This window comes from Podarcis liolepis, assembly GCF_965112155.1.
Source record: "Podarcis liolepis genome assembly, chromosome: 8".
Lineage (NCBI taxonomy): Eukaryota > Metazoa > Chordata > Lepidosauria > Squamata > Lacertidae > Podarcis > Podarcis liolepis.
Window position 1 is genome coordinate 82,428,211 of NC_139560.1, and position 25,221 is coordinate 82,453,431.

Here is a 25,221-nt window from a genome sequence, read left to right on the forward strand (position 1 = left end):
TAATATACATAGACCACACATCAGTGATATTTGAATAGATTTGCAACAGTTCTGCTGAAATATATACTGGATGGAGACTGAATAATCCTTTCCTGCAGAATAAGGCAACTTCTTGAGGATTTGAGGCATAATTTCTTTTTTCAAACGAACAGAACAGAAGGAATGGATTAATAGTTTAGAAAAGATTTAATGTGCGCATGAGAGGAATATGAATAAGGCAGCTTCTCTTCAAAAGAAAAAAAGCAATATGCAGAGAGAGTAATAAAAAACCAAGATGTTAGAAAAAGTACTGTGTATAAAAGATGCAAAAATGTAAGCTAAAAATAGCCAGGAACTAAGTTGAAATTATTAGATGCTCACGACAACAGCAAAACATTTGCTATGCTGTGTGAGACAGCAAGTTTCCCTACAGCTAGGTGTACAATGCAACCCCAAGTTGTCCATCTTTTTTGCTGCACAGTGCTTTTTTTAAAGACGTGTTGTCTGCACACCGAACCACAAGAGTGGACTTCTTTCTTAATTTCTTGTAGGCTTTAGCTTGCTGAAAGGGAACCTCTGGCCCACAAGCCTAAATTGGTTTGTGGTGGAGAGGCATATTTGGGCTAATACATTTAGCACACTGAATCCTGAGTGTGTCTGTGCTTTCTCCAAGTAGACAGAAAGTAAAATAATGTCAGTAGAACCCCTGACTTGAAAATCAAAAAGATGGACTGACTGACATGCCACACCATAAATTTAACTTTGAACTGTTGGCAACTCAATGAAACGTCTATGATAATTTGTATTATTTAAAATTTGTATTAATATAAAATGGAGAAGTGGGGCTCACGAAAGGAACCTGCAGATTTAAAAAATGGCTTGGTCGTTTCATTTCTTCTCACGATCCTGTTGTCTGGATCCAAAAACCAGTGACGGTAGGAGAAAATGCAATAGCAGTATTCTGTGAAATCTTCTGGAAGCCAGCAGCATAGCACCACAACATTACCAAGAGGTTATTGTGCAGGATGTGAAATGTGCTGAATAAGTAAAATAAATGCAGGTTGTTATGTAGCGTATACTTATGTTGTATGAAAAATGAAACGTATTTTCTTACTGAATTGGTGAAAACAGTGAATCATCTTCAGAAAGAAACACAAACGGATCTTCTTTAAATCCAAAAAGCTTCATTTTTTTAGACGGTGGAGGCCTGGAAGTAACAGATTTATCTAAGGTCAACAGTTTTTGGATGGACTGGCAAAAATTCTGGTGAACAGGTTCCCCCTTCTGTTCCACCAAAGAAGCTCCCCACCACCACTAGGAGGACCTGCCATCTTGGGGTAGACAGTTTTGGATGCTCAGAGAGAAGGCTGGTTTGGCAGTGAGGGATGCCAGTGCCAGCATCTCCCCCCCCCCCCGATCAACTTTAGAGCTGGAAAGGGAGAAGAGATCGCCACACAACTGCTGAGATTATCTCTGCCCAACTCTGCAGTTTTTAAGTAGAGAGGAGGGCCAAACTCTCCATGTCGAAACCTGGATATATCCAAGCTGAGCAGTACAGGAAGAATTTTAACAGATTTCTGTATTTTGCTTAGAGTGAGAACTGCCAGAAATATATTTTAAAGGATTGGTTCATTAGCAGTTCTAGAATCCTCTCCCGGGAAAGCTCAATTGGTAGAGAATGAGACTCTTAATATCAGAGTCATGAGTTTGAGCTGGGCAAGAGATTCCTGCATTGAGGGGGGCTGGCCTAGATCAGGGGTCTGCAACCTTTAAGACAAAAAGAGCCACTTGGACCCGTTTCCGAAGAAAAACAACAACTGGGAGCCACAAAACCATTGCGACATTTAAAGCATGCGCGCCGCTGCCCTCCGATCTGACAGCGGGTGGGAAGGTGACGTTGGGACGGTGCGTGACTAACGCACACACCGCCCCCATGCAACGTCACAGCCAGTACAGCGCCCGCCACAGTGGGGAGTGTCGGGGCGCACAATGCGCCTCCTCCCCTCGCTAGTATCCGCCCCGGAGCCACGGCAAAGGTGTAAAAGAGCCACATGCGGCTCCGGAGCCGCGGGTTGCAGACCCCTGGCCTAGATGATGCTCACCTGCCCGTTCAAATTCTACAATTCTTTGATTCTATGATATTCACTAATGCAGAAAAAGAGAACCACGTAATACTACTACTTTAGTATATGGGAGTTCAGTGTTCCAAGTATTCCATATATATTCTCAGCCATCCTTAAAACAGCACAGAAAACTAGCCCACTACAGTGGTACTTCGGGTTACATACGCTTCAGGTTACAGACTCCGCTAACCCAGAAATATTACCTTGGGTTAAGAACTTTGCTTCAGGATGAGAACAGAAATCGTGCTCCGGCGGCGCAGCAGCAGGAGGAGGCCCCATTAGCTAAAGTGGTGCTTCAGGTTAAGAACAGTTTCAGGTTAAGAACAGACCACCGGAACGAATTAAGTACTTAACCCGAGGTACCACTGTATTACCATTATAACACTATCTGAAGAAGTGTGCATGCACACGAAAGCTCATACCAATAACAAACTTAGTTGGTCTCTAAGGTGCTACTGGAAGGAATTTTTTTACATTATAACACAAGAGTGGTTGCGGTTGGGAGGAATATTGCTTACAGCCAACTAGTAAATTCGTGGCAGAGACAAAATTTAAACAAGGCTTTTCCACCTTGTAATTCTATCTTATCATTACGTTACACCAACTTTCCAAAACAAGGACTTCCATATCAGTCATCATAGGGATGTCACAATCAAAACCATGCATATGAAGTGGCCCTCACGGGTTGGTTTTGCTAAGGGCAAGAAAACAAAGTGTTGAGAAGGCTGAGCGGAGATCGTATCTCAATAAGGCTGCCTTTGTGGTTCCATGATCTCAAGAGCTTCTGGCTGGAGAGGAAATCCTGGGGCAATTTCCGCTTCCCTACATGCTGGGAGAACCAGCAAAAGCACCAATACAGACAAATGGCTTGGCTTGACTATCTTTAACAATGGCAAGCTTCATTTTAGTTTCTTACCCACACACTCCATCCTTCTTGCTTTCAGTAGTCTCAGTTACAAAGGATTCTCCATCCTTTGCTTCTATGGCCACATGGTCTTCAGCAGTTTCCAAAGAACCCTGCTCTGCAGCAGCAGACACTGTGCTGATTGTCTTCTCTGGCAGCCGGTGCTGCAGCTATTCCAAAACAGAAGGAACAGGTCTTGATGCATAAAAAAAGGTCTCAAACGTTACAACATACATCATTTCCTCTTACCACTGTGTAAATCATATCTATTAAAGATCCAAAGTGCGGGAGCGGGGGAATTATGCTTTTCATAATGCACTGAAATTCAGAGTTACAAACCATGGAGAACTTTTTGTTTTATTCTATTTGATAGCAACAACAGAGCCGCCTCCCTGTTGAGTGGGACACCAAGTTACACTGATAAACTTCACTTCCATCTTTGGTAACTATTTCTGTTCTTTCTTTCTTTCTTTCTTTCTTTCTTTCTTTCTTTCTTTCTTTTTAGCTGTGCTGTGTGTTTTTTAGTCTTACAGAATTACAGGTGTGCTTTGAGCTACATGCGTCTGCATGCATATGTCTTATGTAAATTGTCATAATGTACCATTTTACTGGCCTTACAAGATGCAATCCCTATTAAATAAAAAGTGAGACACGAGCACTGTGCATTCTGTTCCTAAAGTGTTTCTTAGCAGCCTCCTACTCTAGCTGCTGGTGCTGAGGTCCCAGAAATGTTATTAGAGGGCATAAATAAGAAAATTCTAAATTATCCATTCGTATCCTCTTATATGTAAGTTAAAGAGGGCCAGCAATAAATAAAACAAGAAAGGGAAGTAGCCCCCCAAAAAAATCTGGACAAAGGCAGCAAAAACCATGAGACAGAACATTATTCCTTTTTCCTATCCTGTGCATTTTGCTCCTATTCCTACTATATTTTTTACATTCCACACTGCATTCTCTAACTGTGTAACTTCACAGGAACTGTAATAAATACAGCAAAATGAAAAACTGTGAACTATCAATGAATTTAAGTGTACCGCGAAATCCACAGAATTTGCATGAATGCACATTCTAAAACGGCAAAAGATGCTTTAAAGATGTTTCCACGCTATCCTGAGTACAGAAGATTTAAATATTTTTTCATCTTAAAACCTAGGGCACTCTTGAAATAAATGGGCCTTAAGAATTGATTAGTTCTGACTGGATTGTGCCACTAGTATACAGCCCACCCAAAATACATTATTATGTATTGCATTATTATGCACATCTTCAACACTGCGTCTCTGCACTTCCACTTTCTTATACAATGATTTCACAGTTATTTCTACAACTATCTGAAAAACTTGTCAGAACTGGGTTTCAATGAAAGAGCTGTTCCGTGTCACAGGGCCAACTTCAAAACAGAAGCTGGGACAGCTAGTACTCATTCTGCCATTTTGATATCAAGTGCTCAACTAAAAGGGCTTTGTAGACCCAGCCTTTTTCTAGAACACCAAAGAGATGTGATACTTTGAGACATCTAGCATAGATAACTCCATAATAACTCTGTCATTATGGAGAAAGCAGCCCTACACATGAAAACCAGGTACCATAAGGTGCCATGTTACCTTCCATTTGTACAGATTTTCATGCCTCAATTTCACTAACTAGCCAATTATGCAGCTATACGCGTCTGGAGTTGTATTTATGTTATGGCTGCATAATTGGTTAGTTAGTGAAATTATCCCTAGAATCACATCTCTTTGATGGTGTTTAGAGCAGGGCCAATGAAGGGCAAGCCTGAAGAGAACCCCTAGACCACAAACCACAAACTTGACCACAAACTTGACATGAGCCAACAGTGTGACGCGGCAGCTAAAAAAGCCAATGCAATTCTGGGCTGCATCAATAGGAGTATAGCATCTAGATCAAGGGAAGTAATAGTGCCACTGTATTCTGCTCTGGTCAGGCCTCACCTGGAGTACTGTGTCCAGTTCTGGGCACCACAATTCAAGAAGGACACTGACAAACTGGAACGTGTCCAGAGGAGGGCAACCAAAATGGTCAAAGGCCTGGAAACGATGCCTTATGAGGAACGGCTAAGGGAGCTGGGCATGTTTATCCTGGAGAAGAGGAGGTTAAGGGGTGATATGATAGCCATGTTCAAATATATAAAAGGATGTCACATAGAGGAGGGAGAAAGGTTGTTTTCTGCTGCTCCAGAGAAGCGGACACGGAGCAATGGATCCAAACTACAAGAAAGAAGATTCCACCTAAACATTAGGAAGAACTTCCTGACAGTAAGAGCTGTTTGACAGTGGAATTTGCTGCCAAGGAGTGTGGTGGAGTCTCCTACTTTGGAGGTCTTTAAGCAGAGGCTTGACAACCATATGTCAGGAGTGCTCTGATGGTGTTTCCTGCTTGGCAGGGGGTTGGACTCGATGGCCCTTGTGGTCTCTTCCAACTCTATGATTCTATGATTCTATGAAGAAGAGGCCTTTGGCTCACGGACGTAAGGTTTCCTGATACTTTGAGGCATCTAGCATAGATAACTCCATAATAACTCCGTCATTATGGAGAAAGCAGCCCTACATGGGAAAGCCTGGGGGTTCTCATCAGGCTTGCCCCAATTATTGGCCCTGCTCTAAACACTCCCTTGTGGCTTTTACCTGCCTGGAATATGGGCCGGGATTAAGAGATATGTGTAGAAACCTCTGACATGCGTGGCCGGAAGGCAGCCTACTGTACAAATCTAAGAGTCACACGCATTTCTATGTCCATTTTTGCCTCTGACACGGCTGGCCAACAGAAGGCTGTCCATGAAGGATTGTTTCTCTTGGGCGGAAAAGGATTCCCCACCCCTATGCTACACTTTAGTCAAATGCAGACCCTGAATAGATATCCCAAACCAACATAATGCCGTGAAAGGAAAATATGAAGAAGAGCTGCGGAAGGGACATGGAAGAGATTTGAAGGCCTCGGATATAAGATCACCAGGTTAATGTGCCAGACTAATGGGATAAAAAGGACTGACAATCCCAGGACCGGGGGGAGGGGACGCTGGAAGAAGATTGGATTGTTTTTATTCTCTTTTTTATCATTAGAAATGTTTTATGAACGTTGGAAAAATGTTGAAATGAAATTACTTGGCTCTTGTAAAAATGTTTAAAGAATTAGGTAAAAAGGTAATGGTTATGAGAAGCTGGTAAAAATAAGATTTAAGTCTTAAGTTTTAAGGTTTTTTATAAGATAAAATGAAAATAGAGCAAGGTAATGTAATGACAGAATATTATGAATTATGGAAAGGATTTGCTGTGACAATTATTAATCAAGATACAAGAGATGGGAGGAGGAGGTGGTCATGGAAAGAAGGTAATGAAAGTGGAGAATTTGAAAATGATGGTTTTATTTTTTATTTTTCTGTTTTTGTCTTTTTTCTTTGAATTTTTTTTTAAAAATTCTTTTTTCAATAAATATCATTTTAAAAAAAACACCAACATAATGCCCAGGTCTCAATGAATTTCTTTGAGGATGTTCATAGATTTGGACTGCTCAATGAGTTGTTTTTTTAAAATTCACCAACCACACTTGAAAATTCCCCTTGACATCCATTCTCAAAAACAGTTCCCCTTGGTGGCCTGGGGTGAGTGAGAGGGGTTGCTCTATGAGACACAGAAGCCCACAGTCCTCTGGGGCCCCCAAACTTGTCTTGGGGATCTTGGGATCCTAGCTTCTATTTCACAGCATGTTGCAAAACCGTTCCAACTAGAGCAAACATTACCTTGGGCTGACGCTTATTCCATGGCATCGGAGATTTTTTAATTAATACAGCGACAAAGAAACCTCCAGTATTCTGATGGTGTGGCAGAATTCTGAAACTAGATAAAGACACGGATTTTGTACCACTATGCCCCACCTAAGGAAGGAAACTGAAGTCCAGTTTATGAACAAGGAAGTTTATACTTTTTGGTGTATTTTTTTTTAATCAAGCCAAATGAAATCTAAATGAACTGTTTTTCTACCATTATTTTTTTCTGAACTGTCACATATTGAATAAAGAATTCAGAACAGTGACATTTTCATGGTATTTGACTGCTTTAGGTTAAGGAACGTATCGTAAAAGCAAATATCCAAATGATTATGAAACGTAATTTTTAATCAGCTTGAGCTCAGCAACAGAAAAGGATGATATAAATGTAGTAACAAATAATAACAACAGCTTTTTTTTGCTTTTAAGAAAGTTGATCTGGTTTTCTGCATTGCCACTTAAGCAGTCATCCCCAGTGCACACATCCTGTTTTAAAAATAAAAAGTGCTTACAGCTGTCTGAGCACATACTTCACAACTGAACCCAATTAACAAGTCTGCCAATTTCAATGGCTCTACTCTGAGCATGGCTTAGTTGGATGCAACCTGATATTTAGATGAACCTGAACTAAAACACAGTCTACAGTTCTGAGACCACCAACAATCGACCCTGAAATAAACATCTCCTCATTACAATCAACTAGGAACTGCAAGAGTATCCTGAGCGTGGAAACAATCAGCTGCAAGAATACCCACCAGCGCTCCAAATGTAACGCTTTAAGTTTTTCTTCATCTTTTAAGGGGAACATGGTGGGACGGATCTGGGTTTGCCTGTTGGAAGGCACTTCACTCCAGTCTTCAAACCACTGGCCATCTTTTGTCATTACCTAGGTGGGAAAATGTACCAATTAACAATGAGGGTGGCCTCAAGTTTGCCAATGACAAGTCAGCAGATTGCAAGAGGAGACTGTTAAATAGCAATTTCAGATTTTAATAAGACTTTAAGACTCAGCCCACTAGGTGAAATAGATGAATCTGCTAGAAAGCTGGAGAATGTGATTTTATACCCCCTGCCTGCTACTGGGGATAAATTCTGCTCCCTCCAAGAAACAGTCACAGGGTAGTACTTATATGAATGTTTTATCTAAGGAGTATATTGTTGTATTGTTGCCTGCTTGTATGTTAGTACTTGGGTCTCACAAAGTCACCATGCAAAGGGGTTGTTGATCAAGGATGTAACACTTGTAGAATGTGGACAATATGATTTGAGGGTGTACCAGAATACTAAGTTTGGGGCTTGAATGGAACTGAATGATATTTATTCTTAGCCATTGTGCTTACTGCTATATAGGGGGCAGTGGATTTAACTGGTTTGTTTAATGGTATGACTCAGGCATAGGCAAACTCCGGCCCTCCAGATGTTTGGGACTACAATTCCCATCATCCCTAGCTAGGACCAGTGGTCAGGGATGACGGGAATTGTAGTCCCAAAAATCTGGAGGGCCGGAGTTTGCCTATGCCTGGTATGACTGATTCATACATGGTGCTATAGAAGAGTAGCTTTTCTTTTGCTTTGTTGTTCATCATGCTATTTTAAAAGGTGAAATTTATACTTGCTAGTTGATTTTCACTTGTATTATTTTACTTCCTGATGTTTACAGTATGTTCAAAGGTTAATCTGTTTATTTGTATACTATGAACATATTTTGCATTTTTGTAGCTGATTTTTATTTGTAATGTTCATTTTCATGCCAAAGAGATACTCTTTGGTTGTTAATTGTGGTTTATAGAATGCAGAAAATCTGTTATTTTTCTCTATTTGCTAATTAACCTATGTTAATGTTTTTAACCTATGCTGTAAACTGCTTATAGTTTAATTTCAATGCAAATTGTCCAAACAAACAACAAACATTAAACAATCCAGAAAGTTGAAGTGCTGTGTCCACCAATGTATATTTTCATATTATGTTTGTGTTCAAACACACCCCTATGTAATGTATTTGAACAACATAATTCTGCCCCAAACCCAGCATTTCTCAACTCGGCACCAGATTAGGAGAATTCTCAGTCTCAGGTATCCTTCTCTCTTTCCCTCAAGAGACTGGAGGTTACTGTCTGGGTAGGTGAAAGTTAACTTCTTGGAAGCCAAGAAGTGCCATAAAAACGGTAAGAGCTTTCTCCTGACAGGGAAGTGGGAGTTGAAGAATGAACTGCTACAGAACAGTAGTGCTCTTTTGCTTCAGTATATGTTCATTTCCTACTCAACATAGGATTAGGAGAAGACAAGCCCAAGAATCTGTGCCAGGAGACAGAGGACATATATCTTTAGGGCCCCTATTCTTTCAGGCAGAGAGAAGTTTATTGAAACTCTGGAGAGCTTCACATAGGTCACAAGCTGCGTAGGTCTGACTTACAGAAAGAAGAAATACAGTGGTACCTCGGTTTAAGAACAGCCCTGTTTACGAACTATTTGGTATAAGAACTCCGCAAAACCAGAAGTTGTGTTCCGATTAGCAAAATTTACCTTGGTCTACGAACGGAAGCCAAACAGTGGAAGGGCACCGGCGGGGGGACGCCTCATTAGGGAAAGTGCGCCTCGGTTTAAGAATGGCTTTGTTTTAAGAAAGGGACTGCAGGAACAGATTAAGTTTGTAAACCGAGGTACCACCGTAGTTCAGTGATTGAGGACATTCTTTGCACATAGAAAGATCCAAGCGCCTGACACCTCCAATTAAAAAGCATCTCAAGTAGTATGACTGGGAAATACCTGTGTTTCAGATCTTGAAAAGCTACTGTTAGTCAGGGGAGATAATGGTCAAATGGTCTGATCTGGCGCAACGCAGCTTCATATACAGTAGTACCTCATTTTGCGACCGGGATCCATTCTGGAGCCCCGGTCGCTGGCTGAAAAGGATGCTGGGCAAAGCACCGCGTCTGCGCACGCGCATGGAGCGGTTTGTGCTTCTGCGCCTGCGTGAGTGGCAAACCCGGAAGTAACCCGTTCCGGTACTTCGGGGTTTGCCACGGACGTTCGACGGAACGAGCGCTAGACAAGGTACCACTGTACCCATAAACACATGACTACTCATTTGATTTTAGAACAGAATGCTGTTCTCTATTAAAGTTTGATTTGGATTCTATTACAATACACATTTCTATTAAAAAATACCTTCCACTGTGTAACCCCAGGCATCCTTTTCAGACCAGGCAATTCAGAAGAGACGTCAGCAAGTTCTAAGGCACCTTTGAACAAATAAGGTTACTGTAAATAAGAGGTAGCTAAGAAAGTTACACAGTGCCAACTCTGAGAAACTATCCAAAGCCAAGAAAAACAACATGTTTTGAAGCGACACAATTCTTTATATGATCTGCAAACAATGAAGGTTGGCAATTGCGTTTCTCTAACTCTGCCCACATTATCTCCACAGGACTGCTGTAAGAAGCATTACCTATTCATTTCAGCCAATGAATGAAGCATAAGAGAGAGTGGGGGGGGTGCATGGAGACGAACACAACAATTCTAACCAGGTCTACTCTGAAGCAAGCCCTATTAAATTCAATGGGGCATACTCCCATGTGAGTGGGATTAGGATTGTACCCAAGTGAGTCATATTATACCAAATTGTAGAATGCATTTACTGAATGCACAGCACAAATACAGTCACTAGGCCTGTGCACCAGATTTGGCTGAGGCCCAAACCAAGCTGACTCAGAGGAACCCAGATGTGATCAACACCCAGAATGCCCCGAGTCGAGTGTCCTGGAGCAATGCAGGACTGTCAGAGGGTGAAGCATCCAGCAAGAAAGAGGAAGGTGTGAGCAGGAAAGAGGACACTGTGTAAAAAGTGTCAGGAAAAAGCAGCAATGCAAAAGGCAGCTGCAGGTGGCTGGAAAGCAAAACAGGATGTTGTTGTCTGGAACTGTACTGGTGGAGAAAGTGGGCAGTCTATTCTCTGTACTGAGCACCGGATGTTAGCTCAGAGTGTTATCTGACCTGTACTGGAAGTACAGGGGTGGAGTTGTGACTCTACTGCCGGAGTCTGGAGAGTACAGACACGTTTTCTTTGTACTGCTGAATGACAGGAATAAAGACATGTAAATAGGACTCCTGTCTGTCTTTCTTCCCCTCCCTGGGGGAGTGCAGGGAGGGAGAAGGAGGAGGGTGTGTTCTCCTCACGTTTGAGGAGGATCGCCGATTTATGACCTTGCCTGCCGGGAGACGCAGACGGGAAGGTCAACAAGGATCCCAGCCGAATGCCTGGAGTGAGGCCAGTTACCTCTGACTGCGGTGGGAATCCCTTGAGTGGGAAGGACCAAACTTAGGGTGCCAAATTCTGGAATGCAATCAGGTTCACAAGCAGAAGAACCTCAAAAGGGATGTCAGAGTTGCATGTGAGAACTGCAGGTTTGCATTCAAACTGCACATTTCATTAGACTCCACTTCATGAAGTACAGGATCCTGATCAAGGGAAGTAATAGTACCATTCCATTCTGCCTTAGCCAAACCACACCTGGAGTACTGTGTCCAGTTCTGGGCACCACAATTTCAGGAGGATATGGATAAGCTGGAACCTGTGCAGATGTTCAAGGGCCTGGAAACCTGGCCTTATGAAGAATGGTTGAGGGAGTTGGGTATGTTCAGCCTGGAAAACAGCAGACTGAGAGGAGATATGACAGCTATCTTCAAATATCTAAGGGACTGTCACATGGAGCAAGCTCTTCTTCTCCAGCTTCAGAGGTTAGGACCTGAACCAGTAACAAGAAAGGAGATTCCAACTAAACAGGAGGAAAAACTTTCAGGCAATAAGAGCTGTTCCAACAGTGGCACAGACTCCCTGGGAAAATGGTGGACTCTCCTTCCTCGGAGGTTTTTAAGCAGAGGTTGGGTGGCCATCTGTCAGGGATGCTTTAGTTGAGATTCCTGCATTGCAGGGGGCTGGACTAGATAATCCTCAGGGTCTCTTCCAACTCTACAATCCTATGAGTCTGTGACACTGGGCACATACTCCCTGCCTTCTTGGGTAGTGGGGGTAGTCAACTGCCACTACCTGATGCCTCCTTCAACCCATACCGAGTACAGTTTATACAAACTGAGTATGGTTTAACACCTGATTCCACTATGATTGTCTGTTCTCATTATACAACCAAGAGATACACACACCTTCGCTTTTTTCCAGCAGAGAGGCAATGACAGCTTCATTTTCAACAGGATTCAATGAGCAGGTAGAGTACACCATCCTCCCTCCTTCTGCCAGCTGCTCAACTCCACGGGTTGCAATCCTTAACTGCAATCTGCAAATTGACAAACGGGTTAGCATCTCATCATCCTTTCCCAAGACAGTTGGTCCTGAGATTTCAAGTTGACTTTGACAACTAAATAATCCAAACATTGCTTTCAACATGTTTGGTCACACTGAAAGAGCTCAATTGTTCCCACCCATTCAACAAGTCAATCAATTGCTGTATCATATACAAAGCCATTTATACGTATGTAGAATACACCATTTATTAAGTCTTTTGAGTGTATGGAATAAGGACTCAACTAAGATGCAACCAAAGGATGTCATACACTGTGTGCAGAAAAATTAAGGCTGCAACCTGAATTGGTGCTGGTGTTGGATATTTGACAGTCAAAAACAGTTTGCCCAAATAGCCAGTTAACTAATGGTAAAGTGTTTTTAAAAACATTAACACTGTGAAAACAAAAGTAACAATCTACATGTCTGATCTGTATCCTAAAAAGAAAATCGTAATTACAGCTCTTATTGTGAAACAATGGCACAGTTTTTTAAACTGTTAATTATTTAGCTTTATAACCTTTTTTACTGTTCCCTTCAACTAACTGACCTTTCAGCTAATGTGTTTTGTTGCTGAGTGAGGATTTCAGCCTGAGTCTCCTTGACCATAGCGTGACAGTATACCTAGTATTATTATTTACTCTGCATTTGTTTAGCCATTAAGATGCCACAAGACATGTTGTTTTTTCCTGCAAATGGGAACATGGTCAATCCTCCTCAAACGTCAACATGCTGGCATTCTTGGAATATCTGATTAGTCAATAGATAAGTGCTGACCAATCCCTTTCCTACAAGCTATTCTTGGAAATGTACTGAACACACTGAACTACAATCTGAAATGCCATGCAAAGGTGCAAAGGTGCTAACCCAGATAAACAACAAAGGAGCAGACTGCAAGACCATCACTCTCTACAATCCTTTTTTATAACTGGTATGGACATACGTAAGTCAGTATGCTATATCCTAAAATGTATGATCAGCCCTGGAAGAATTAATGCCTGGTTGGCCAAAGCTGCCTTCTTACTGTCAAGGGTTTGGCTGGGAAAGCAGCAGAGAGAATATAAATGGGGGAATGTAAGACTATGAATCTGGAATGTGTCCAGATTAAAGCATCTAAAGTATTACCAATGGCGCAGTATTTGTCAATGAGAGTTTATATTGTTCTCACATCTGTTATTCTTTTCTCCATTTTGCAACATTTAAAAAATCAGTTGTCAAATATCAAACTTTGAAAACAAAGTTGAAGGAAAAACAGTTTGCTTTTATATATTTTAGTGGTATTCAACCAATTTTTACCCAGAGTAAAGGTAAAGGGACCCCTGACCATTAGGTCCAGTCGTGACCGATTCTGGGGTTGCGGCGCTCATCTCGCTTTATTGGCTGAGGGAGCCGGCGTACAGCTTCCGGGTCATGTGGCCAGCATGACTAAGCCGCTTCTGGCGAACCAGAGCAGCGCACAGAAACGCCGTTTACCTTCCCGCCAGAGCGGTACCTACTTGCACCTTGATGTGCTTTCAAACTGCTAGGTTGGCAGGAGCAGGGACCAAGCAACGGGAACTCACCCCGTTGCGGGGATCCAAACTGCCGACCTTCTGATCGGCAAGTCCTAGGCTCTGTGGTTTAACCCACAGCGCCACCTGCGTCCCTTACCCAGAGTAGACCCACTGAAATTGACAGCAGGGGCGCCGACTTATAAAAAATATTGGGGGGGCCCATACCGGGGTCCATACTGGCGGCAGGATGGCAGTGGTGCTTTTGCATGCAAGAACCGGCCTGCCCTCCGCAGGCTTCGCGCCGGGAGGCGGCCACCCCCTCCTACCAATGTCACCTTAGCCGAACCCAGAAAAAAAGCCCCGCTCCGGCGGCGGGAACTCCCGTCCCCTCCATTCTCCCCTCACCCCGGTCCCTCGCCGGCGACGAATACGCCGTTCCTTGGCCCCGCGGCTCCATTCCTTTCTAAAGTCCCGCCGCTGGGGGTCTTCCTCTGACTGACTGACCTGCCCGCCCCTTCTCAGGAGCTCCCGGTCACTTTGGGAGGCGCGCGCCGGAGTCCCCTGCACAGTTTTTGGCAAGGTACCTAATAATTTTCTTAAATTATTGGGGGGACAGAGCCCCCCCAAACGAATTTTTGAGGGGGCTCAGGCCCCCTCAGGCCCCATGGAGTCGGCGCCTATGATTGACAGGCATGACTAAGTTAGGTCTACTCTGAGGAAAACTTAGTTGAATACTACCTCTGGGTTTATACATTTATCTTACTCATTCACACCAAGTTATTCTGAATTATTTAGGCCTGTTTTGCACACCATAGTTATTACATCATTATGATAAAACCCTCACTAAGTAAGGGCCCTGACATCTAGGCATTTCAAGCAAAGAGTTTGCTCCTGTGCCCCACTAGGCATAAAACCTATATGCTTGTGATATGTGTGAACCAATTTTTATCTTTACAGTAAACTAGCTTCAAATACCTTGGAGGATGGGGAGATTAAAATACAAGGAAATTAATATATTTTGGGGAAATGCAAAGTTATTACTTGTAAACTTATTTTTATTCCACTGAAGTTCAAAAAGGATGTGATATTAGAAATAAAATTGTTTCTTACCCATGTAGCTGCAAGCTGTTTTGAGTAGTCCACTTTTTCCACACATCAATGTTTTTTCTCATGGTACCATCTCCACTGCAAGAGACATTCACACATGAATTCCAATGAAACCAGTAAGCTACATTCTGAGTCAGTAACACACCTCGTGTGTTTTGAAAATCAGAAATCATTGACTATTCTTATTTATTAATCGCTTTCTAAAACACTGTCTCAAGGCAATTTACACATAAGGTACCATATTTTTTGCTCTATAAGACTCACTTTTTCCCTCCTAAAAAGGGGAAATGTGTGTGCGTCTTATGGAGCGAATGCAGGCTGCGCAGCTATCCCAGAAGCCAGAACAGCAAGAGGGATTGCTGCTTTCACTGCGCAGCGATCCCTCTTGCTGTTCTGGCTTCTGACATTCAGAATATTTTTTTTCCTTGTTTTCCTCCTCCAAAAACTAGGTGCGTCTTGTGGTCCGGTGCATCTTATAGAGCGAAAAATATAGTAATTATAAACAGTAAAAAACAGAAAAACAACTAACCAAAACTAAATCAAAACTAAACTAAAACAGTAACAAGTGGGTGGTCGTGGTAAAGAACATTTATCTATCTAGGAAAGTTTATTGGAGCAAATATGTCTTCAGTTGTTTCTGGAAAGTGCATATAGTAGGTACTGATGGTATTTTTACAGGAATACTATTCCACAAAATAGAGGCACACTTAAAAGCTCTGCTCTGAGCTACTATAGAGGAGGCTTCTGAGAGCTTTGGAACTTGCTGGAGAAACTGTCCCACAGATGGCAGCTGTCTACTGAGTATAGAAGGGTTCAGGCAGTCTCTTAAATAACCTGATATTGAACTGTATAGGGATGGATATATTAATACAAACACTCTGAACTCGGCCTTCAGCCATGAGGTTACCAATGCATGAACTATTGTGGTCCGGCTGTAATTTCTCTTGAAGCACAAGGTGTGAAACTGATGATCTCAACCACTAGGTTCTATCAGCACCAGAAAATCAACAGACTAGATTTGGCAAAAAGCGATGCACACTTTTGTAATCTATTCTTTCAGTTACTCCTTTCCTTGTTTGTTTGTTTGTTTGTTTGTTTGTTTCTTTTTAAGCACAGCTGTTGTTAGTAAGACATTGGTTCGGTTTTTGAGATCTTGCTATTTCAAAGCAGATGCGTACTTCAAAGAAAAACTGAACAGGATGCAAAAGACAAACATGACACTGATAAAAGGCACAACTAAAAATAATATTAAGGCTGAGAAAACTTTACTATGCTTTAATTTTAGAAACTTATGAATTATTTTGTATTCCACACTTCTTCCAATGAGCACAAAGTGGCATGCATGAGCACTTTTGCTTCCCACATTTAGTAGCAATCTTGGGATATACAGTGGCACCTCGGGTTAAGTACCTAATTCGTTCCGGAGGTCCGTTCTTAACCTGAAACTGTTCTCAACCTGAAGCACCACTTTAGCTAATGGCGCCGCCAGAGCACGATTTCTGTTCTCATCCTGAAGCAAAGTTCTTAACCTGAAGCACTATTTTTGGGTTAGCGGAGTCTGTAACCTGAAGCGTATGGAACCTGAGGTACCACTGTAATAATTTGCCCAAGGTTACCCACAGAGCTTTAACAGTGAAAGAGATTTGAACTCTGGTCTCTCAGATACAAATCCTATCTCCCTATACAAAACATCACACCTTCTTATCTTGATGTGATGTAAAGGGCACACTAGTATTAAAAAGTCATAAGCACTACAACACTAGCAACATTAAAAATAAATATAGCATACCTGCAAGGGACATCACATAATATCCTATCGTAAAAGAGGATCTCCTTCTTTCCATTAGTGGTGATCTGTAAATTAGGGATGCTGGAAGCATCATGATTTACAACCATGATGCAAGGACTGTTTAACCGCTTTGCTTGATGAACCAGTAAATAGCAGCGCTTGTTGTCAACATCATTTGCAATTACAAATCCCTCTAAAGGAAAAAAAATGAACTCTTTAGGTTAAAGGTGGAATTTTGGAGGGGGGCAAGCAAATGAATTTTTCTGCAGTTTATTAGACCAGGTGCTCAAAAGAATATTAAAAAAACATTATAAGCAAAAGCATAATTTATGAGAAATGTTTTTAGAATAATCATCAATATAAAGTACAAGAGATGTACAATGGATGTTAACATTTTGTAGGACATTTGTCTGATCTAATAAGCACATGATGCGATAGTTAAGTTACGTTTTGAGCATTATTTTAAGTTATATAAAAAGAGAAGCCTGTTATAGATTTGTTTTTAACTGGTTTTAATAAAACAAGAAAAGCATTCTAAGAAATTATCAGTTATGAAACCACTAAGTAGCTTTGCCCACAAAAATAACTCTGATGAGGTCAGGGCAAGGAGAAAGGAATATTGTAGTGAGAGAGGTAAGAGAAAAGAAAGGGAAATTAGTTATGTCAACACATAAGGTGTCTGACACACTAGTGGCACTAAAAGTACAGGAAGAGAAGATGAAGACTGATAGATGACAAAAACAGGATGGATCTGGGAAAGCAGAGGGACAGGAAAAGGCCAACACAAAATGATGAAACGCAGCTAGCAAAAACAAAAGAAGAGGAAGTCCATTTTTGATCCAGACAAAGAACCCCAACAGGGAAAAGGTGCTTCTTGGGTGATGGCTTAAAGGTTCCAGGGTGGCCAAGTAAGAGAAACAATACACAAATACATATACCTCAATACTAACAAAATGTGTGACAAAGGGATGTTTCCACTGAGGAAGGTGAAATGGTGGAATCCACAGGTAAGATCCAACTGCTAACAGCAACCATATTGAGGTTCCAGAAGCAGGTCCCTATCCTACGCAGTGCCTATACTGTTTGGCACCATGGGGCTTTAAGCCCTCTCCCTTTCATGAATCTTTCGGGCAAACCTTCAGAAAGATTACTTGAAGGTCCGCCTCTTGGATTGAATTGCATATTATGTGTGAGCAAACTGGGCACTAATGGCCACAATCCAATGCTAACCCTGAAAGGTACAGCCTTGACTGTAAATGAATTTTGTTTCTCAACAAAAAATGGGGCAGGGATCTCTATATAACCACTCCATCTCACTTACCTGGAAAAGGAACATTCATGTCTGCGTGCAACATTTCAATAAGCTGGGCAGTTTTGGACCCTGGTGCAGCACACAGATCTAGAATCTACCAAGAGCAAAACAATACACAAATAAAAGATCTCATTAACATACGTCCAAAAAAATTATATTACATATAGGTATCTCCCCACTTACACACGTTCAACTCGTGTGGAACCGCATATATACAAAGCACTGGGAAATGGTTAAATAAATCAATTTAAACTGCAAAAATGGCACAAAAAGAGTGTTGAAACGGCTAGCAATCCCAGGAGCCTTTGCAACTGCAATCTCAGAAGCCTTTGGATCAGCCTGTGGAGAGTTGGAATTTGAGAAAGGAGGCTTGGAGGGAGTGACTGTGGTGGAGTTTGGCTTTTTAGATAGTGTTCCCCAATGTACGTGATTTTGTGTATACATACAGCACCCAGGAAAGTAACTCTCACAGCTGTATTATCTGCTTAGAAGTAGTTACTTCAGTCATATGGGGCAGAGTCTACAGAATTCTTCATTTCAGAAAGACGATACTAAGCCCTTCACAATACTACAAACATTCCAGTTAAAACTGGGAGATCTAATTAAGACCAGTCCATAGCAACTGAATAGAAGTACATCAATAAGGAATGCATTAATTCAAGTATGTGTTGAAATACCTTTCCAGCTAACTTCATAATCCTTTTCATTCTGAATGTATGCAATTGAAAAAGAATGAAGCAATAAAAGGATAAAACAATTAAGCCACTTGTGCAACTGGCCACTGCCCCTTTTAAGAAACAGAAATGTGTCTTATTGATACCCTGAAGCCAGGTTTCAAGAAAGCCACTACCCAGGGTGAATTTGTAATATAAATTTATAATACAAAAAAAGAGCATATTAGATGTACTGTGTCAGGCCACTTTTAACAAGACTTCAAGATCCAATAGCAATGCAAGGCTTACCTTATGATGAGACTGGACATCAAGGAGCAGGGGAGGAATCATACTGACAGCTTCTTGGCGACTAATGTTCCCCTAGAAAAATAACATAAAAATTTGTAATCCATGGCAACTCCAATTTCATGTTTTGAATATTTTAGATGCAGAAAATGTACCGTATTTTTCGCCCCATAAGACGCACCGGCCCATAAGACGCACCTAGTTTTTTGGGGGGGAAATAAAGGGGTAAAAATTTTATTTCCCCCCCAGGTGCGCTGCGCTACACCAGAAGCTTGGGGCGTGCCGAGCTCAGCGCGCCCCAAGCTTCTGCGTGCCGGCAAGCTCTCCGCTAGCCCTGGGAGAGCTGGGTCTCCCACAGCTAGCAGATAGCTTCCTGAAGCCTGGAGAGCGAGAGGGGTCGGTGCGTACCGACCCCCCTCGCTCTCCAGGCTTCAGCGAAAGCCTGCATTCGCCCCATAAGACGCACACACATTTCCCTGTTCATTTTTGGAGGGGAAAAAGTGCGTCTTATAGGGCGAAAAATACGGTATATATGAAACCCTAATGTAAGTTTTATTGTTTTAAGCTTATCTGATTTTGTTCCTAACAAACCCTTAATGGGAGAATTTCATTAACACATTGTCAGAAGTCACGCTCATGTGCAAGTTAGTATTCACTGTGACACAGTAATCTCTAGTTCCCCAAGGGACATGTCAATGGCAAGACAGGGAGTAACAATACTTCAACGCAAAAGATCACAGTAAGACACAAAATGAATTAAAACAACAGCAATTTAGGAACGTACTTACACATTCTGTTTCACTAACAAGAAAATGATGGAATTTTTCTAGTTGTGGGGATTTTCGCAGGACCTTTCTGCTTAGGTTTGTATGCCATGCCAACTCTTCTGGATACCTAATGAAATATAGTTTTTATAAGAACTATCACCAGCATATTTGAAATGAAATAATGGAGCATGCCATTCCATTTATATATATAAATGTTTTTTTATAAACAAAATAAACTAAATATAGAACATAAATAAGCAGTATTGCAGCAGGTTGACAACATGGACATTATCACGGGACCTATTCCAAAACCCTACAAAAATACCCATTCTGGAAATCTGTTCAGACCATTATCTCTGATATGTTAGGATATCATATACCTTTGGAACCTAAAATATTTCTGCTTGGTTATCTAAAATATGTAATTTTTGAAGATGATCAAGAAATACTGTTCAACCTACTAACTGCTGCTAAGATTAGATTAGCTAAAAATTGGGGGGGGGAGTATCTCCTACAACATCTGAATGGATTGAGAAATTTAGTCCATACTACCGTATTTTTCGCACCATAGGACGCACTTTTTCCCTCCTAAAATGCAAGGGAAAATGTGTGTGCGTCCTATGGAGCGAATGCAGGGGTGAGGCAGGCGGGAAAAGCCCCCAAGAGCCGCACACAAGCTCTGTGCGCTCTTGCGGGCTTTTCCACAGGAGGGAGAAGGGACTGACTGGCCGCATCAGTCCCTTCTCCCACCTCCCAGAAAAGCCAGGAGAAGCCGCGATCTCTTTAAAGGGGTTGCGCGGCTTCTGCGGGCTTTTGCGAGAGGTGAGGGAATTCCCCCACCTCCCAGGAAAGCCAGGAGAAGCCGTGCAGCCCTTTTAAAGTGCGCGCGGCTTCTGCCGGTTTTGCAGGAGGTGGGGGAATTCCCCCACTTCCCAGGAAAACCAGAAGCCGCAATCTCTTTAAAGGGGTTGCGCGGCTTCTGCGGGCTTTTGGGAGAGGTGAGGGAATCCCCCCACCTCCCAGTAAAGCCAGGAAAGCCCTGCGCAGCGTCTCCCGGCAAGGAGAGGCTGCACGGGGCTAAAGGGGAAGCCAAAACAGCGAGCGGGATCCATCCCGCTGGCTGCCTTGGCTTCCTCCATAGCTGTGCGCAACCCCTCCGGCAAGGAGAGGCTGCACGGGGATAAAGAGGAAGCCAAAACAGCGAGCGGGATCCATCCTGCTCGCTGCCTTGGCTTGTGCCATAGCCGCGCGCAACCCCTCCGGCAGGGAGAGGTTGTGCGCAGCCTGTACGCTGCTCTTTGGGGCTGGGGGGGGGAAAATATTTTTTTTCTTGATTTCCCCCCCTAAAAACTGGGTGCGCCCTATGGTCCGGTGCGCCCTATGGTGCGAAAAATACGGTAAGTATGATTACGCTAACTTATTATAAAAGAATACATATAAACCTGTCTAACAGGTTTATGCAATTGCATTTTTAACTATATACGCACAAATTTAACTTGCGTATGAAGCATGTAGAAACTGGATAATACTAGACGTAATAAGGTTACTCAATGAGGTAAAATAAGCATGCTACACACAAAAACGCATTGATGTCAGCAATGGGCTTTAAAGGGAACAAAAGGAGGATACTCTCAAGCCCTGATATATGTGTTTTAGCTACTTTATTATTTTAGTATGTATATTTTAGTCCTAGAAGCAATATTTATGGTCCACACACTCTTTCAAAGCATTTGCACTTACCCAGCTATTTAAAGATACAGACTTAGAACTAGGGATGGACAGAACAGTCTTGTTCCAATTTGTGTCCACAAGCAGACTAGTGGACAAATTCTGTCAAATGCCTGTTTGGATTTTCTTAGGCAAAGTACTAAAAACACCTCCACGCCTTTTAAAGGTTTCAAAAAGTTATAAAGCAGTTACAGTGGTACCTCGCAAGACGAATGCCTCGCAAGACGAAAAACTCGCAAGATGAAAGAGTTTTTGGTTTTTTGAGTTGCTTCGCAAGACGAATTTCCCTATGGGCTTGCTTCGCAAGACGAAAACATCTTGCAAGTTTGTTTCCTTTTTCTTAAAACCGTTAATACCCAGGGCGCATTGCTTGAAGAGGTGCAGTTGCGACTTGACTTCGAGGAGCAACTCATAACACGCGGTGTGGTAGCCTTTTTCAATGCATTCCTATGGGAAACCGTGCTTCGCAAGACAAAAAATTCGCAAGACGAAAAAACTCGCAGAACGAATTAATTTCGTCTTGCGAGGCACCACTGCATAAGGTGGCCTGAGGGATTTCCTGACTTTTTTCTTTTTGAAAACAACTCCTAGATCTGATACTGCAATAGGCGTGGGGGGGGATGGCTGCCCCCCACTAGGTACATGAGGGCATCTATTGCTCTTTTACTCTGGAATGGGTGACATACTATACCGTTACTTCCAGGAGCTTTTTAGTCAAATTTGATTAATATGGAAAGCACTGTGCTTTCTAGAAAAATGTCCTGTGCTTTCTTAGACCACACTGCAAAAAGAAAAACATGAGCTGGAGCAAATCATTCTTCGAAAGGTTCATAGACAAGCAATCTGATCTGCCTGCCTACATTAAGAGCCAAGCATGATCCATTGGATGTTGGCCAGGGAGGTTTGCTGCTAACTGTGGAGTGAACCAAAATCCTCCACCGTCCCAACTTGGATCCTGAGAAGCCCATCTGCAAATGAAGGGCCCTCTTGTACATAGAACAGACTCCAATCCACCAGACATTCACACTGTTAGAAGCGGAGAGGCTATTTTACCCATTCCCTTCCCCCTGCAGCCACTTCTCAATGGTATTTCATGCATGTATTTATGGGTCCAAACTGTATTTATTTAGAATAATCTTTAAAAAGATCACACTGCAACTAACAAGTTGAGAATACCACATAGCAGGAGGGGGGGGGTGGCTAATAATACCTTCAAAGTCAGTGTAGACAATTACACAGCAAAGGCAGGAATATGCTAAATATGTTGATGGCCATCCTACAGGTAGTCTTACCAGCTTAATGGCTGAGGCATTTCAATTTTCTGACCGTCTACCACCTGGTTTTCTAATTCCTTGAAATATTTATTCTTCAAACAATGGAGAATTTCTTTAGCATGGCTACAAAATGAAAAACAACATTAGAACCGTAGAGTAAGAAAACAGTACAACCTATTATTTCACTGTAACTACTTTAAAAAATCTCAATAAAAACCTAATGCTAACTACTACCATAGTTACAGGATTTTTGGAATGGACTAATTTTCTTGAAAAGTACATCTTACATGACCAAGCACTCTGGACGATGTTCAAAATTTAATCAGTATGCCAATTTACTACGAGGTACCAACCGCTACCACAAGGCTTTCTCCATATTGCCACAGACGTCTTGAGTCTCTTTTACAGCCAGAATAGAGAAAACCAAATAGTAATGAATTAAGTACTTAACCCGAGGTACCCCTGTACGGGGATAATAGCTGCAGGGACCACACTATGAGCAGGCTGCTTTCATCACTTTTAAGATCATTGGATAGAAAATAAATTTTATGCACACGTAACCACGACTGGACCCTTTACCTTTAACCAAATTTTAGAAAACATGTAAAATTTTGACCCACCCCATTCCCTATGCACCAGCAACCCAATTTTGCTCACCTCTTGTACCCTGTGATGCGGAGTGTGGCAGGGAGTGGCTCCCGCAGGGCCGCCATGAAGCTCTCCCACTCCCCAGGAGGCACGATGCCCTGCTTGCCATAGTAGAGCTCGAAAAGCTCATTCTCCTTCACAATCTCCGGGTAGCAGCTTTCAGGCCAGCACTGAAAGTGAGTGGGTGTGAAAAGTTAGAAAGAGTCAGCAAATCCCTTATTCTGTGTCTTCAGAATTGCAGGTGCGGACATACGCCAACAGAGAATGTGAATGGGCTTTGTGGTTTTATTGTGCACTGTGAACTACCAAGTTCTTTGGATGAAGGGTAGAATACAAATTTAATAAATAACAACAATTATAGTAATAATAATAGAACTCCCTGCACACAAAAATCTAGCACATTAAGGAGGCCAGCCCTTCTTTACCCACCTGACATGCGCTATCTCCTTCCATTTCCAGTAAGTACCATTCCTTCTTCATGAGCCTCCTCCGTGTAAGGTCTGGAGGAGGATGGCAGCATGAAAATCAAGAATGGGATTTCTCCCATTTGTGGGATGCTCTCCCCAGGGAAATTCGCCTGGCATCTTCATTATATATTTTTAGGCATCAGGAGAAAATATTCCTCTCCAACCAGGTCCTGGGCTGATAAATATTCTACACTTTTTTTAATGTGTCTGTGGGAAGGGAGGGTTATTGCTTTGCTGTTTTACTAAGTTTTTGACTTTCTATTTCATTCTGTGAACTGTCCTGCGATCTTATGCCAAATAAATGAATTGATTCAATAAATCAATAAGCCCCGAGCCCATCCCGATGTGCAAGAAGACATTCTGTCACAGGAACCCTACCCCCCCCACCCGCCGGCAAAAGGCATTCGTAGGAGACACGGGTTCAACGAGACACGTGTACAAGGAGCAACGTGTAGAGCGAGACATGGGCACAACTAGACACGTGTAGAGCGAGGCACGCGTGGAGAGAGACACGTGTAGAGCGAGACATGGGCACAATGAGACACGTGTAGGGCAAGACACGCGGAGAGCAAGACACGCGTCGAGACACGTGTAGAGTGAGACACGGGCACAATGAGACACGTGTAGGGCGAGACACGCGGAGAGCGAGGCACGCGTCGAGAGACACACGTGTAGAGTGAGACATGGGCACAATGAGACACGTGTAGGGCGAGACACGCGTGGAGAGAGACACGTGTAGGGCGAGACACGTGTGCAACGAGGCCTCAGCCAGGCCCAGGCCCTGACTCACCCCAGGGCCCTTCTCTCGGGTATTCGGCTGCGGCTGCCGCCTGTGGCGCTGCCTGCGGCCCATCGCGCCCGCACCACGCAAGGCCTCGACTCGAAGCGGAGCCGACAACGAGCCTCCCTCAGCCGCGGACGCCACGCTGCGTTGGGGAGACGTGATGCGCATGCGCAGAAAAGGGGAAAGGAGGGAGGGGGGAAGAAAGAGGACATAATATTTTAAACTCGCACGACGCCCGTTTAGTTTCCGGGTTCATTTGCCGGCTTTCGGCTTGCGCGTGCGCGTCAGAGTCCTCCGAAAGTGCTGCAGCGGAGCGTCGGTCCTGCAATATTGCAAGCGGTACATCGCGTATCGGCAACGGACAGGGCGGCAGAGAGCTCCCAGCACACTCTTTCCTAGCCCAGAGGTTTCTTGGGCGTCTTTAAATTTCCATTCAAAGTTGTTGCAAAGCGTTTGCAATTGCGTGCGCTGGGCATTTAATGAATGGAAATTTAAAAACTTACAAGAAACCTCTGGCCAGCCAGAACTTGGTGGAAGTAAAATGTGGCTTTCAGTCGTCTTTCTCATTCTAAACAGAATGATGCAGAAGACTAGCTCACAGATACAGAAAGAGAGCAGGCAGAGGGGTTCAATGAGGTCTGTTTCCAGGAAGATAAACTGAAGCACTGGCAAAAAAATTTTTAAAAAGTTTAAAAAACTAAATAAATATGAATTATAGAATACGAAAAACCCATGCCTCTTTAATGGTGTTGCAAGGCCAGATGAAAGACCCCATTGATGTCACCTGCTTACAAACCTTGTTAAGTT

At 42.7% G+C, this 25,221-nt stretch overlaps 1 protein-coding gene across 2 annotated transcripts in view; it reads right to left on the reverse strand.

Moving 5' to 3' along the window:
- NSUN2 (NOP2/Sun RNA methyltransferase 2) overlaps positions 1-24,664 on the reverse strand; it is a 30,786-nt gene extending 6,122 nt beyond the window's left edge. Inside the window, exons 1-14 of one of the 2 annotated variants that reach the window (XM_083519197.1) lie at positions 24,421-24,664; positions 23,173-23,333; positions 22,534-22,638; positions 19,535-19,640; positions 18,750-18,821; positions 17,797-17,881; positions 16,476-16,668; positions 14,690-14,764; positions 11,951-12,081; positions 9,959-10,032; positions 7,546-7,676; positions 6,764-6,860; positions 3,019-3,176; positions 1,094-1,186 (exon numbers count right to left, since the gene is read on the reverse strand). In XM_083519197.1, the coding sequence (XP_083375323.1) occupies positions 1,094-1,186; positions 3,019-3,176; positions 6,764-6,860; positions 7,546-7,676; positions 9,959-10,032; positions 11,951-12,081; positions 14,690-14,764; positions 16,476-16,668; positions 17,797-17,881; positions 18,750-18,821; positions 19,535-19,640; positions 22,534-22,638; positions 23,173-23,333; positions 24,421-24,582 (1,643 nt within the window). In that variant the 5' untranslated portion in view covers positions 24,583-24,664. The remainder of the gene's footprint in view (positions 1-1,093; positions 1,187-3,018; positions 3,177-6,763; positions 6,861-7,545; positions 7,677-9,958; positions 10,033-11,950; positions 12,082-14,689; positions 14,765-16,475; positions 16,669-17,796; positions 17,882-18,749; positions 18,822-19,534; positions 19,641-22,533; positions 22,639-23,172; positions 23,334-24,420) is intronic. The other variant, XM_083519198.1, reaches the window with a different exon arrangement.
- Between the last annotated feature and the right edge of the window lie 557 nt (positions 24,665-25,221).